The sequence below is a fragment of the Hetaerina americana genome, unplaced genomic scaffold, assembly GCF_022747635.1.
Source record: "Hetaerina americana unplaced genomic scaffold, ioHetAmer1.1.p SCAF_84, whole genome shotgun sequence".
NCBI classification, from domain to species: Eukaryota; Metazoa; Arthropoda; class Insecta; order Odonata; family Calopterygidae; genus Hetaerina; species Hetaerina americana.
The window spans coordinates 2,184-16,234 of NW_027287472.1; the positions used below are offsets into that span (position 1 = coordinate 2,184).

Sequence of the window (14,051 nt, forward strand, 5' to 3'; positions counted from 1 at the left end):
AAAAGTAAAATCCTCCCTCAAAGCCCACCACTACGGGACATTAAGTGCCATCAAAGAAGCTTGCACGCACTTCTTTATGGACCTTCAAGAATCCACCTACCAGGGAGCCTCTGAGTAGTGGAAAAGCTGCTGGTAAAAGTGTGTTGATGCTCAAGGGATATACTTAGCAGAATGTTGAGGCATGCAGCAATACCCAAAATAAATATATTTTTCCTAAACTTTTCCTGATACTTTTTATACATACCATGTAATGGCAACAGAATCTAACAGGCAACATAGCTGAAGTTGGATCAAAAGTAACATTGCTGCAAGTTCAAATTCTTATCAAAAATATATTAGTAAACACCTGACTTCATTTATCACAACATTACAAGGGAAACATTACTGTATTGGTACATAACTTAAAAATACAGAATATCGAATCTATAAAACCACAGACTACATTGTGATTAATTTTACATTATTATCAAAATTGGCACTTCTGATTTTGGTATGTATATTTTGAATTACTCATAATGATACTCATAAAATATACACTACCTAAAAGTTTAATTTATTTTTTCTGTAGACGCATTGAGTCGTCATTAAAGCTCAAAGTGAACTTTTTTGTGAATAACTTGAACAATTTTATAACATTCTTCAATCACAAATCACGCCAACCACAAATTGAAGATCAATTCACAAAAAACTTAATGCATGCTCACTGAAACTGTTGCTTCCTTCAAAATTTCTCAAAAAATGCCCTAATGAAATACTTGCACAGAGGTATCACAAAGGCATTCTGACTTTACTCCATTCCCAGTTTCATATTTGTCATTTTGGCCTATATGGTGTAGCAGCGACAATAGAAAACTAATTTTCAATTTCCAAAGTCCATAAATTTAACTGAACTTTCATCTTACCATGTTTACTTGTTTCATTGTTTACCATTCAAGTACTATACATATCACCATCACAAAACTCATTTCAGAAATCATGCACACGGCTAAAAATAAAAGGTAAGATATTCAAGATGCAAATGGGCCACACACACACTTACCACTCTTTCATGAAGATTCTGTCCAAATACAAAGCCTGTGGAAGCTGGAGAAGCTGAAATAGCACTGTGTGAGGCTCTGGCCACAAAAGACACTGGGCTGGCAGACTCTGTAGTATTAGGCTTAGAGTGGGGTGAGGTTTGGATAGACACAGCAGGGCTCAGTGATGATGAACCTGCATTTAAATCAGTCCTGTCCGCACTTTCCTTTTTACCCAAGGGGACAAATTTTGGAGCAACTACAATTGTACTTTCACTGCTTGTCTTCGGGGTAACTTCGTGGTCTTTCTCCTTGGATGGACCACTCTCTGCTTCCATTACATCATCCACCTTAGTTTCTGCACTCACTGTTGATGCAAAATGAACATAAAATGTTTGTTATTGGTACTTAATTTACCTTACAATCTATTTCTAATTTTTAATTAACGCAACCTTTGTCAATCATGGGAGTTTATGCTCCTAAAAACCCCTGTGGTTACCAAAATTACTTTAAGAAACCATTAGGTACATAAAAAATTAGGAACAAAGTTCCTATTGAGTAGTTTTAGGCTTGTTGTGGTGGAATTCAAACATAATAAAGAACGGATGGTAGCAATTTTCCACTAGCTAAGTTTTATCATACGACCGGATTTCGATGTATTACATCATATTTAGGTCACAAAATGAAGTCAAGTGCTGCTTATTATATATTTTACATCCCAGGAGGAGGGGGTAGATGTGGCAGGAAAGGAGGGAAAGGGGAGAGGAGAAGGTCAGCCAACCAACCAATAGAATGTGAAATAAAAAGTTTAAAACATGTTGAAAAAAGAGTACACAAAGTCTCAGAGGCCCACATGGGTTATTTGCCAATCACATACGAGGTCTGTTCAAAAAGTATCGAGACTTCTGTGCTTTTACAAAAATTATTTATTCATTCATGAATATCTATTTTGTACCCATCAAAGTAATCCCCATTGGATATTATACACTCATGCCAACGTTTTTTCCAATCCTCGAAGCACTTCAAAAAATCATTTTTGTCATCTTGTTCAGCTCCTCCTTCGATGCAGTCTTTGTCTCATCAATCGTAGCATCGTCCTTTCATGGGCCTCTTCTGTTTCAGGAACAAGAAAATGTTTCTGGGGGCCAGATCTTGGGAATGTGGTGGCTGTGGCATCATTAGTGTGTTGTTTTTGGCCAAAACCTTGCACACAAGTAACGATGTGTGAGCAGGGGCAAAAGCCAATTTTTGTTCTTCCACAAATCCAGGTGTTTGTGTTGGATTGCTGTGCGCAAATTGCGCATAACTTGCAGGTAATACTCCTTATTTACCGTTCTACCCTGTGGCAAGAACTCATGATGCACCACGCCCCTGCAATCGAAGAAAACTGTAAGCAAAACTTTCACCTTTGACCGAACTTGGCGTGCTTTTTTTGGTCTTGGCTCGTCCTGCAGCTTCCATTGGGATGATTGAGATTTAGTTTCCACGACATAACCATAAACCCAAACTTCAACACCAGTTATGGCCCTCTGGAGCAAATTTGGGTTGTCACGGACAGAGTCATTGTTAGCAATGTTAAAGCATTGCTGTTTTTGGTCAAAATTGAGCAATTTTGGTACGAATTTAGTGGTGACCCATGTGATGCCCAAATCATTGGTAAAAATCAAATGGCACATGCCAATCGACATGTTTAGGTCCTCAGCAACTTCTCTAATGGTGATTCAACAATGTCTATCAGCACATGTGGATTTTTAATAATATGACAATTCACTTGCTCTGTCATCAAATCAACACTGGAAATTTAATTTTTAAATTACCAACATTCTATAACCTGTTATTATTTAATAAGGTGAATATTTTTAAATGAAGAATGTAGAAAAACAAAGTTTGACTAATTTGAACTTCTTCCAATCCTAAAACCAAACCTTATGTCCAATCAAATCTTCGCTACCATTTTGTTCACCTCACTACTGAAGGTTTTGCATATTCACACAGATTTTTCTTAGACTGTCTAGTGCACTCAATGAAGTACACTTTTTTATCTGTAATCAAAATGTGTAATACCTTACTTGTTTTTTATCAATGCTACTATCGTGCGGAATAAGATTAGGTAGCTGTATTATCAACAATTAATAATTTTTAAATAAGGAGAAATTAAGAGTAGAATGAGGTAGAAGCAGGGGTCAAAAAGGGGTTTGATATTTAACTGAAAAATCCAATAATGATGGGTATCTGCAGGACTAGCACCTGCATTGTTGTTGGCACTTGAACGTATTTTTGAGCAGCAGGAGATAACACATGAGAGGAGGTAACTGTAGTAGGAATGTGATGTAAAAGAGATTGCGAGTAGAGGGAGGAATTATGTGTGTATTAAATGTGATGAGGGAAAGGAGAGGATTTAAGAGGAAGTTAAAATGCCATTTAAATGGCAAAACCATCTTATTACTGAATAACTGCAGAACTGATTTTTGGGAAGTAAGATAGAGAGGGAATGGGGAGTGATGAGAGGTGAGGCAGGAGACAGGGGGAGTATGAGGTACATTAAATCCATGAAGACAATTAGAGGAGAGGGGAGACAATGGGGCCTGGGTCTGCACTTAAACTAATGACAGATTTGAGGATGAAAATGGGACATTCATAAGAGTGGAGGAAGATGGTGAGGTGGATTTTTCAAAATATTTTTTGGAGGTTTGAAGGAGATATGGAGCCATTGGTATGAATTTGGTACTCAGTGATACAGGATTTTTCCTGCAAATTGCAATTAAGGTGGGCTAAATGTTTTTTGAATCTAATAAGTAGTTGATATCCAGTTTGTCCAGCACATGTTTTGCTGTAAAGTAGGGGACATTTAATTTGGTATATACCAGATTTCTGAAGGGTATGGGTAACATCTTTTGCATGGGAAAGAAGGCATTTCTTTTCAATGTACCTGAGAAAGAGTTTGATAAGAAGGACATTTAATATATTTTGAGTCTGAAATAAGAACGGAGTTGGTAGACTTGATTGGTTTTTGAATTTTTTCCTCTTGATGATTTGGTGAATAAAACTAGTATCATAACCTAGGGTGATGGCTATATTTTCTGGGCTGAGATTCTTTAGAAAAAGCATATTTATCAAGAGGAACTAAGATGCAGTTTATAAGGAAATGGAACACAGAAATTATCGGTGTACGACACTTTCACACTAGTACTTGCTCTATTTTCAATATTTTTACAGATCGATGACTCACATTGTTTGCTTGTCCTTAGGATGGACTAGTTCATACCCATCAACCAGCCAACAGCGGCACAGGAGCAAGTCTGTCCAGTATGTTGCTGTTTTTATGAGAAGTTATTACATTTTTTTTGTTGTAATGTTTTTTGTGTTGTTGCGTTGTGCCCATAAAAAGTGACGACTCCAAAAATCACCACAATTCAGCAGTCAAAATTTTTTGGACCCATCTGTGGCCACTTAAGCATGTTACACTGTGCATACACGAGGGTAAGGCAATTAATAAGTACCAAACATCAGCAAGACAAATGCAGGTGTTATCAACATTTCATTGGGAATGCTTGGAACATCCACCGTACGGTCCTGACTTAGCCCCCAATGATTATCTGTTTGGGCCCTTAAACAATGATTTGGGTGGAAGAAATTTTAAAAATAATGATGCCATAGTCCAAGAGGTTACATTGGTTGCTGCGACAGCAAACCAAAGACTTCTATGCTGCAGGCTATCAAGGACTTGTAAAGAGATGGGATAAGCAAAGTGGCTGAACGTGCATGGTGAATATTTAGAAAAGTGAAAAACATTTCAGGAAGTTGATTTGATCAATTTGGTTTATTGCCTCGATCCAGTTTTGCGAGTTATTAATTGACTTACCCTTGTATATCAATTTGAAATGTATTAACATGATTTTAGTTCTTATTTTACCTTTAGCAAATGGATTCCCAAGTTTGGAAGGGTTTAAAGTGTACCCAGGCTTTGACTGAAATAGAGTTGATGGCGCAGTACTTGAAGAACTAAATGGAGAAGATGCACCCATCAGCTGTGATGGCCTGAGCACCGGCTTTGATAAGGACATAGTAGATGAAGAATTCATAGCAGGGCCTGCAATGAAAAATGACAGGGTTTTCACTAGTTATTGATATTGAATCTACAGGATCCTATTTTTAAAAAAATAAAATTCCATTCCAATGTATTTTAATTCCTTCTTTATAAACCAACAGCATATATAGATGAACTCAGAAGAAACCCAAGAATTGAACCATTAGTGGTGAGCTAAAGTTGTATAATTTAAGGGACACAATTGGTTTTAATATAAATTTTCTCTAAATAACTTAATTCAAATCATTAATAATGATTACAACACAGCTCACTGATTTACAAAAATCTTAACTGGCATCCAAAAATGAATGTACACCTTAAATAATTGAATACTGCATTTATACCTTTGATTAAGCAGAAGATAAAAGTATACAGTTAAGAACTAGGTCTTGATCTCACCAGAATTGAAGGATGATGAAAACTTGCTGGGGGCCAATCTGGATTCTGAACTGGGAAAACTAGAATGCAATGTAAATGGATTCCCACCAAAAGCATAGCTGAGATTAGGTCTCGCATTGGAGGAATTGGCATTTGCTGATGCTTGAAAGCCTGAGAGAGGATTTTGGGGTGAAGGTGATGTGCTAGAGGCAGCTGAAAAAAAGAGTCACATTACTTAAACAGTCCAATCAATTATGATGAGCCACACAGCCACAAATAAGTACACAAAGAGAAGAGACAACGGAAGCATATTAACAATAAAACAACATTCCAAACATTATTTGAAATGAATGGAACACCACCTGAGCATCTTTAAATTTTTAATAAACGGGAGAGAACTGTATTACAGTCGAGTCAGCGATATATATCACAATATACCAGGAAAATTGCCATTTTTTCATTCTACATGATGACTATATAATACTTTCCTGATGAATATATACGAGGGTAATTCGAAAAGTAAGGTCTCCTATTTTTTTTTCATGAAAAATCAAATTTATTCTCAACTTCGCATACATTGTTGGAAAGGTTGAGCATTTAGCTATTTTTCTACATAGTCGCCTTGATGATCAATCACTTTTAGCATCCTTGAAAGCAACCTTTTAATAACAATTCCGTACCTTCTCCCGCCATGTTGCGAAGCCAACTGACGACTGCTTCTCAGATTTAAATTCATTGCCATTTAATGGAAGTGTGCGGTGAGAAGTGTATGGACATAAAAAATGTGCAGAAGTGGTGCAGGGAGTTTTTTGATGGCTGGGAAAATGTCCAGGATGAGCAGCTGTCAGGGCAGCTGAGTTTGCCGGAATCAATGGTGGCTCCAATTGACGAGATGGTGCGCAATAACCAGAGAATTACCCTTCATGAGATAAAGGAAGGCCTTAATGAATGAGAGAGTGGCTACTTCTCCGTGCAGAATATTGTGTCAGAGGTCCTCAGTTACAACATGGTGTCTCACCAAAGGAGTGTGTTTGCATCATGACAATGCACGTCCACATGTGCCACATCAAATGACCACCCTACTCAATTAAATTCGGCTGGGATATCATCGACCACCCTCCTTACACCCCGGAAGTTGCCCCCAGCGACTACCACTTGTTTTCCGCTCTCAAAAAGCACGAGGACAGAAATTCAAGTCAGACAAGGAAGTGCAAGAAGCAGTCGTCAGTTGGCTTCATGATGCGGCGGGAGAAAGGTACGATGCCAGTATTAAAAAGCTGGTTACAAGGATGCCAAAAGTGATTGATCCGTCTAGGCGACTATGTAGAAAAAAAAACTAAATGCTCAGCCTTCTCTACGATGTACACAAAGTTGAGAATAAATTTGATTTTTCATGAAAAAAAAATAGGAGACCTTACTTTTTGAATTGCTCATATGATTTTTTTCTATGCTAAACTGATGCAATTGCCACATAGAATGTATAAAGAGTTACTATGAATTTAAAATCCAGAATGGAAAATACAGAAGATACCAGAATCTAAAGTGAAATTCTAGAAAAAATAAGCTGAAAAAAAATGCAAGGACTAACTATAGGAATAAATAATGTAATTTCTCATAATTAATTCTGCAAATGGCAGAGAGCTGGTTTACGAGTGTAGTACAGCTTTCAAGCAGTCTTATCCTAGTCAAGATTATAAAATTTTTTCTACATGGCATCTAATACCAGTAGCAAACATAATGGTCATTCAACATTTGCCTTTTGACATTAATGAAACATCCATGCACAAACTTTATAGTATGCTCTTCCGTAAACCCTTTTGTAACTCAAATTCTTGCCCTAGCTAGTACAACCAATGTATATCATACGTATGTATATTGTATAACCAATATAGATTTGAAATACCGAAAATGGAGACAATTTAACATAGTGCACCAAATTTCCTAGCCCCTAAGAAATGGATAGGCCAATATGGCAAATCTAGCTGGGAAAATATTTTTCTCTAGCAAGACCATTGCAACAATTGATATGGCACATTGAAAGCACCCTAACATTATTTTTGTTTCAATTCCTTTAGGGGTAAAAACAATATTACATAAATAATACATTGCAGCGAATGAGCATACATACATGCATTGAAAATAGTAAACATTTATTTCCATAGCATTAAATATTGCCATAAAGACCAAAAGTAAATGACTAAAAGCGACCAAGACTTGACAAATCTATGAGTTTACCCAGTAAGCTTATGCCACACTGTAATTTCTTTACTCAAGAACTATTTTCTGGTAGTCAAATACCAATAACAGAATCAGTCATTTCATGACCTTTAAATGTTTCTTACTGAATTCATGGCAATTTTAAAATATGTAACCACACATTATAAGGCGAAGAAAACACTGAATAAGAAAAATGTGTATTTTTTCTCAAAAAAACTTAAATTCACCACAATCGGTTTCAACACATGGGTGACATCATCTGGTATAAACTTTTATCACATGGAGGAGGGGGAAGGGAGGAAGGGACAAGTATTGGTTTGGAGTAGGCCGGGGAGGGGGGCAAAAATTGGTATAATGAAGTGGTTGTCGGGGAAGGGAAAGAGAAAATGAGTAGAGAAAATAGGACACTGGATGGGGGGGGGAAGACAGGGGAGTTTATCAATGCACTTTAGTCAAGGACAAGGGAACTTCAAAAAGCCTTTTCATCATCCATCTACACAGACCAATGCTTGCTTTAAAACCACTGCCTGGAAGTTTTAATTCCCAACCAATTCTCAACTTTCATCAGGATGTCTTTTTGTGTGGTGGGAACACCTCAGTTTTTCCAGCACAAATCATACAATTTTACTCCAAATTTTCCTTTAAAAGATCCTTTAAGTAACTTCCTTACTAATTTAGCATATAGCATGAACATCCAGTTCACTTAAAATGTAGCATTTATAGAGACACATTTACTGATACTATAGGGTTTCTGGTAGCAGTCAATACGTATTTATACAAAGTGTTACAAGATTTTTTGTAGATGCTTCCCCAATGAATCTGGACAAAGTGCCATTGTATATTAGCATGAACAGTCAAATTTACATAAAATAACATTTATAAAGAGACATGTGCATCTCAAGACACACCAAATATGCACCACTTACAAGCGCTAAATTATAGTGCAAATGCAACTTTTTAAGGTTCATTTGTAGGAAAAATGCATTGCAACATATTCAGGCCACTACAGCAATTTTGAACAATCTTCCATTTCAGACATTTAGTTCTGTCTTCAGTGTTACTGACGTATTATGCCTTGTTCACATTACTAACTTCTTGTAGAGATAAAAAAAAACTCTGGCAAGTGTTTTGTAAACATGACAAGCCACCATTGCTGTGATTAACTTAAACAGGTAAAAAAATCTGAAAATCATTTTAAATGAATATTTAAGCTTCTAGCCAATATCCAATTAGTTTCAATTTAAATCTTCCTCTGGAGAGTTCAAGCATAATTGAACAGGCTTAGTCGTAAGGGAACATAAGAATTGAGTAAGTTGATTTGATTGAGTCCATCAATGTAGTTCCCAGATTATTATATGGGATCACTGAATTTTATTTTAGTCTCAATTTCACAAGTATCAGTTTGATAACATAATTATGACTGAAGGCGGCTAATTAGCTCATTTGAGAATTAGCATTATTGCAAGGGCTACCAGTCACATTATTTCTTTTTTATCATTGGTGCTAATACTTCCTTATTAATCTAATGAGAGGAAGGGATTTAATTGGTACTTAAATAACACTTTCCTAAATCTTTTTCATGAAATTTTTTTTTATATTAAAATAAAGGTAATACAGTAATAACATCAATTACCTTAACATTTGTGGCATTGAGGCCTCGGGTCCTCTTGTTCTTTAATGGATGGCTCCACAAAATAAATCCCAAATCATTCTAAAGACATACTAAATGTTGGGTATTATGAAACCCCTATTTATACACTAATGTGCAAAGTTGCAAAGTATAATGCGGATGCTGATACTAAAACCTCTAAGAGCCCTCGGCCCCTTTCCTGTGCCAGTACTTCATCTCCCTATCGTTTAGGCTTCTATGGCACTGAACTATACTCCAGAAGAATATGTTCATTCCACACAACAAACAATTTTGAATTTTTAGGGATTACAGACTAAATTGACACCAAGGAAAACAGAATAAAAAGCTTACAAGACATTGAAAATGATGATGTACTGTCATCTATTCTGTTTTATATATGACATAATTTAAAGAGGTAATTACAAATCTCAAGGCATGATTAACTATTCCAACAATAGGACATAGCCTCAGTATTCATAGCGGGCATTAAGAAGTTTTTAAAAGCTGTGTTTGCTGGGGTAAACCATACATTTTCAAGATGAATATGTAGATTTTAACAACAAGTAATGGTTACTTTAGTTAGCTTTTGCATTTTATTAATGATACAGTCAATTAAACAAAATATACACTGTAGATGATTCTTTTTCCTTTCCAGCAAGAATCAAATTCCTTACTAAAATTGGAATCTTTACACAAATTGACATTAAGCATAGCTCCAACACCAAAGGTTGACTTTTAGCTATTGCATTTGAAAAATATGACTTCATTCTACTTAAATCAGTTGTGCTACTCTTATCTTTGAGTTGGAACATCAGCAACACATTCTCTTTTTAAGCTTCTAGTATATTATTCTGCATTGCTATGTCTCAATGACAGCAAGATTTACACTAAATTTCTCATGAACATCAGAGCTAAGTGAAACTATTTTCAATAGTTGCTTCAGCTCTTCTTGTACTTTCTGAACATTGCCACATATTTCTTCACACATATTCACTGTCAAAGGTGTATTGTATCCCTGAGTGGCAACACTTTCTCCATATTCTAATTGGGATTGGTAGGCTTACCCTTACCATAATGGAGACAAACTAAGAAATGAAATATTTCCTTCCTCTAAAGCTACATAAAAATTATTAATACCAAGAAATAAATAATGTCTTTTCCAAAATGCCTGGGAAAATAAAGAAATAACTGTTCTTGGAAATTCTTCTTTAATTATAGAACATTTTTGTTTTCACTTGCAGTTTTAGATTGTTTTCTTTGGTCTGCTTGATGCAAAAATAATTTTCAGAGTAAATATATGAATATTGAATTTGTCAATGATTTCTTTTACTGAGAAACTGTTAAACTTAAGCTGCTTTGTAAATAAAGTCAAATATAATTAAAGTGTAATTTCTCAAGCTTATATAAATTATGGCTTCTTGGTTCGCTCACCAGGTATTGCACTCTGAAAAGTGGTTTACTATAAACTAAAACATATTTTAAATAAATATTTTTCTGAAAATGTCCACCACAATATTTGCAGTGAACCTACTCTTCTAAGAAAATACTTTCCACAGACATCTATGCCAATAAAAAAAGCATTGGGAAAAGTTGAATGAATCTTGATAAACTGCCGTAAGTAGTTTCATTCCCACATATACTACACAATACACAAACAGCAAAAGTTATTAAAACATAAATCCATACATAGTCCATAACAATATTTCAATTTATATTTTAAATGGCTGTCATGCTATTACAGGTATAGTACAGTGAACCACAATTTAATTATTGTTCAAAGTTGTGTATTCCATGGTTCAATCTTTATCAATCAGAAAATGAGCTAGAGTCAAAATTTCAGCAATTACTGACAATTTGTACAGTTGTCTATACATTTTCCAGCTTTTTTTAAATATGTTGTTATGTGACTACTGCTACTAGTTGAGTGAAGCTGCTTTTATTAATAAAACTATATCCTGAAAAGTATTTGAAGTCAATGAGCAATCCCAAAGCTAATGGATGTTATGAATTCATTGGAACTTAAAAATACAAATCTTTTTCAAGACAGTAAGATTTCTCGTTTTTTCTAAAATTTAAATATTAGCCAAAATTGTATCACATTTTCACACATCTCAGGCCCCATTTCAGAAAACAAAATGCCCCTGTCCATTTTCACACCAGGCCCCAAAAGCCAACAGAAAATATATGTAAACTAGAACTTCTATGAATGACTTTCAGGCTATGAGAGGTTGTAAATTTGGTCCAGAACGTCAGTAACCATTCATAAAAAGTACAGTGTTAAGTGGGCTTACCATATTTCCTTCAGGTCAGTCTAAAGGTACAGCCTAATAGTAAATTATTTCAAAAGAAGTTCCTAATAATCAAAACTAAGCATTTCATGGCAATGCTTAAAAATTGCGAATTTTTGGGCATTTTCTTTTTACAAGAGTATTCATTAGCTGGGGAAACAAAACTTCTCATAAATGTAAACAATTGAGATTACACTTTCCATTATACACATTCGCTGAAGGTTTTTTTTATATTTACAGAAATACATATAAAATGCGTGAAATCACAGGTTTAAATTAATTTACTTAACTACACCTACTAGTATGCATCTAATGCACACATACATGCATATTATCCATATTTCTTTAAAAACTGAAAGAGAATCTGATGCCACAAAAATTTATTTGCACCATAAAATGGCAATGACCTTGACTATAAACTGCTGAAACTACAAAAAAATTGTATTTACCATGCAAACATATTCTGAGTCACTGAAACCAAGTACATTGGCCACCAGATATCAATTAAAATCTGATCGCCAATAAGTTGATATATGAATTGCAGCAGTATAGGAATAGGAAAAGTAATCTCATTTATTTTAGATGAACTGTAATTACACCACTGGCACCCTCATATTAACTACGCACACATTAGACGTGCGGCTTTACCTAACTCCAAGGCTCATTAAAATCATTCGATTGTTAAAATTAAAATGAAATGAGGCAGAAATTAGTTCCTAGAAATGAACTTTAACCCATCTAGCATCTTGGATGTTAACGCTAATTACAGATACTGTCAAATAATGTTCACATGCGTCGTTCAAGTATAATACTATTCATGTTGTCATGGAAGCTGTCAACTTGAAGTTCCATAACTTGGCCTGACAAAGGTTCAATTACGATTTTAAATGTTAAATAAAATTAGATATTTTGGTAATCAGCAAAATACTTACTGTCACTGGCCTTTACTCCAACGTGTTCGCTCCCATCTTGTCGTTCAGTAAGTTTTGCTGTTTCTTCCATCGGATCTTGGCATGAAGACTTTTGAGGTGTGTTATCTGTCACATTAAAACAAATTAGTATTATATTGAGTAAAATTTTCATAACCGAATAGACATATTCGGACGAAAACTTTGAAAGTGACTAATCTTATCAGCGGCATTGTTTTATTTGGGATGACAGATTTACAGTTAAGGTAAACATCACTTTCTCCAAAGCAATTATCGACTGAAACTAACAAATAATAATGCGCTACCTCGTCAGTATTTTCTATAGCTGGCTTGAGGCTCTAAACATAATAGCGCTTGTACACAAAAATAAGAATATGATATTATTAAATTCAGGAGAAAACAACGCGTCAAGAACAAGGTTAAGGCGTATTAATGTGCATTATCAAATCATGTTCTTAAATTGTACATAACAATTTTATATCCAGGAACATGCATTAATCTGTTGTCTTTCTCGAAATAGAAATAAATAATGCACGTTGAACCCGTCATAATCAAAGTCATTCAAAAACTTACCTCCCTTAATATCAGCCATTCTACAAAAATATGAACATGGAACGATACCGACAAATGACTAACGTGGGACTCGGAGCGTGATTTCGGCGGTTGTGATTAAAATTTTCACAATAAAAATAATACTAAATTTATGAATCATTGAGGTCGAAGAAAGTGCACCACCGTCTGTCATTTACTGGTAACACGGCACCACTGTCATTTTAAGGTTATTTAGTTTCTCCTTTGAGTAACCGGGAAGGAGATTGGATTCGAAGAAAGTGGTATAGTTGTCATAGATTAATCCAAGGTCCGTTTAAGACATTATTGTGATCCTTTAAAAATATTTTGTAAACATTTAGCACAGAATACTAACAATGTACTTTAGTTTAACTGGCAGCCTCAAGGAAAATGGAATTATTCCTTCCATTATGGGAACTAAATGTAAAGAACGCTTTGTGGTAACTTTAAAGCAATGTCTTAATTCGTCCAATTTTTGTAGCCTCCTTAATTAAATAAAAATACCTTTTTAAAATTTACATTACGCGCTGAGAATTTCAAAGCGGGTTAGTAACTGCATGTTGATTGAACTTGAAGAACATCCTTCTTCGTTTTTTTATTGGAGCCGTATTAGCTGAGGCTAATGGGTATTTATTTGAAATACAAAAAAATGATGAATGTATCTCTGTTCCAGATGCATTTTGAGAACTTCACTTTGACTCTTTGTAAATAATTGTAATTTTATTACCGAGAAATTGAAATGCCTTGGTATTTATAGTCGGTGGTCTCCGAAATCCTCATTGCAATTCATCACTAGTTGACCTCTCGACACAATCTTAAAAATCCTTCTCAAATGTAGTGTTCCCTGATCTTTTCAAAGATATATGTTACAATTCTTTAAAGTCGTGGAAAATCAGTTACTACCATTCTATAACCATTTTCAAACTGTTATCAGCA

The 14,051-nt window shown here is 35.0% G+C and overlaps 1 protein-coding gene across 1 annotated transcript; it reads right to left on the bottom strand.

Annotated features, from left to right (window-relative positions):
* Window positions 1-1,039: 1,039 nt before the first annotated feature.
* On the bottom strand, window positions 1,040-13,201 carry LOC139698380 (uncharacterized; the record flags this gene model as incomplete). The annotated part of the gene is made up of 5 exons (XM_071597273.1): window positions 13,119-13,201; window positions 12,549-12,653; window positions 5,503-5,694; window positions 4,930-5,106; window positions 1,040-1,383 (listed from the first exon to the last, which is right to left on the bottom strand). Coding segments are annotated over exons 1-5 (837 nt in total), but the record flags the coding sequence as incomplete, so codon positions are not given.
* Window positions 13,202-14,051: the final 850 nt, after the last annotated feature.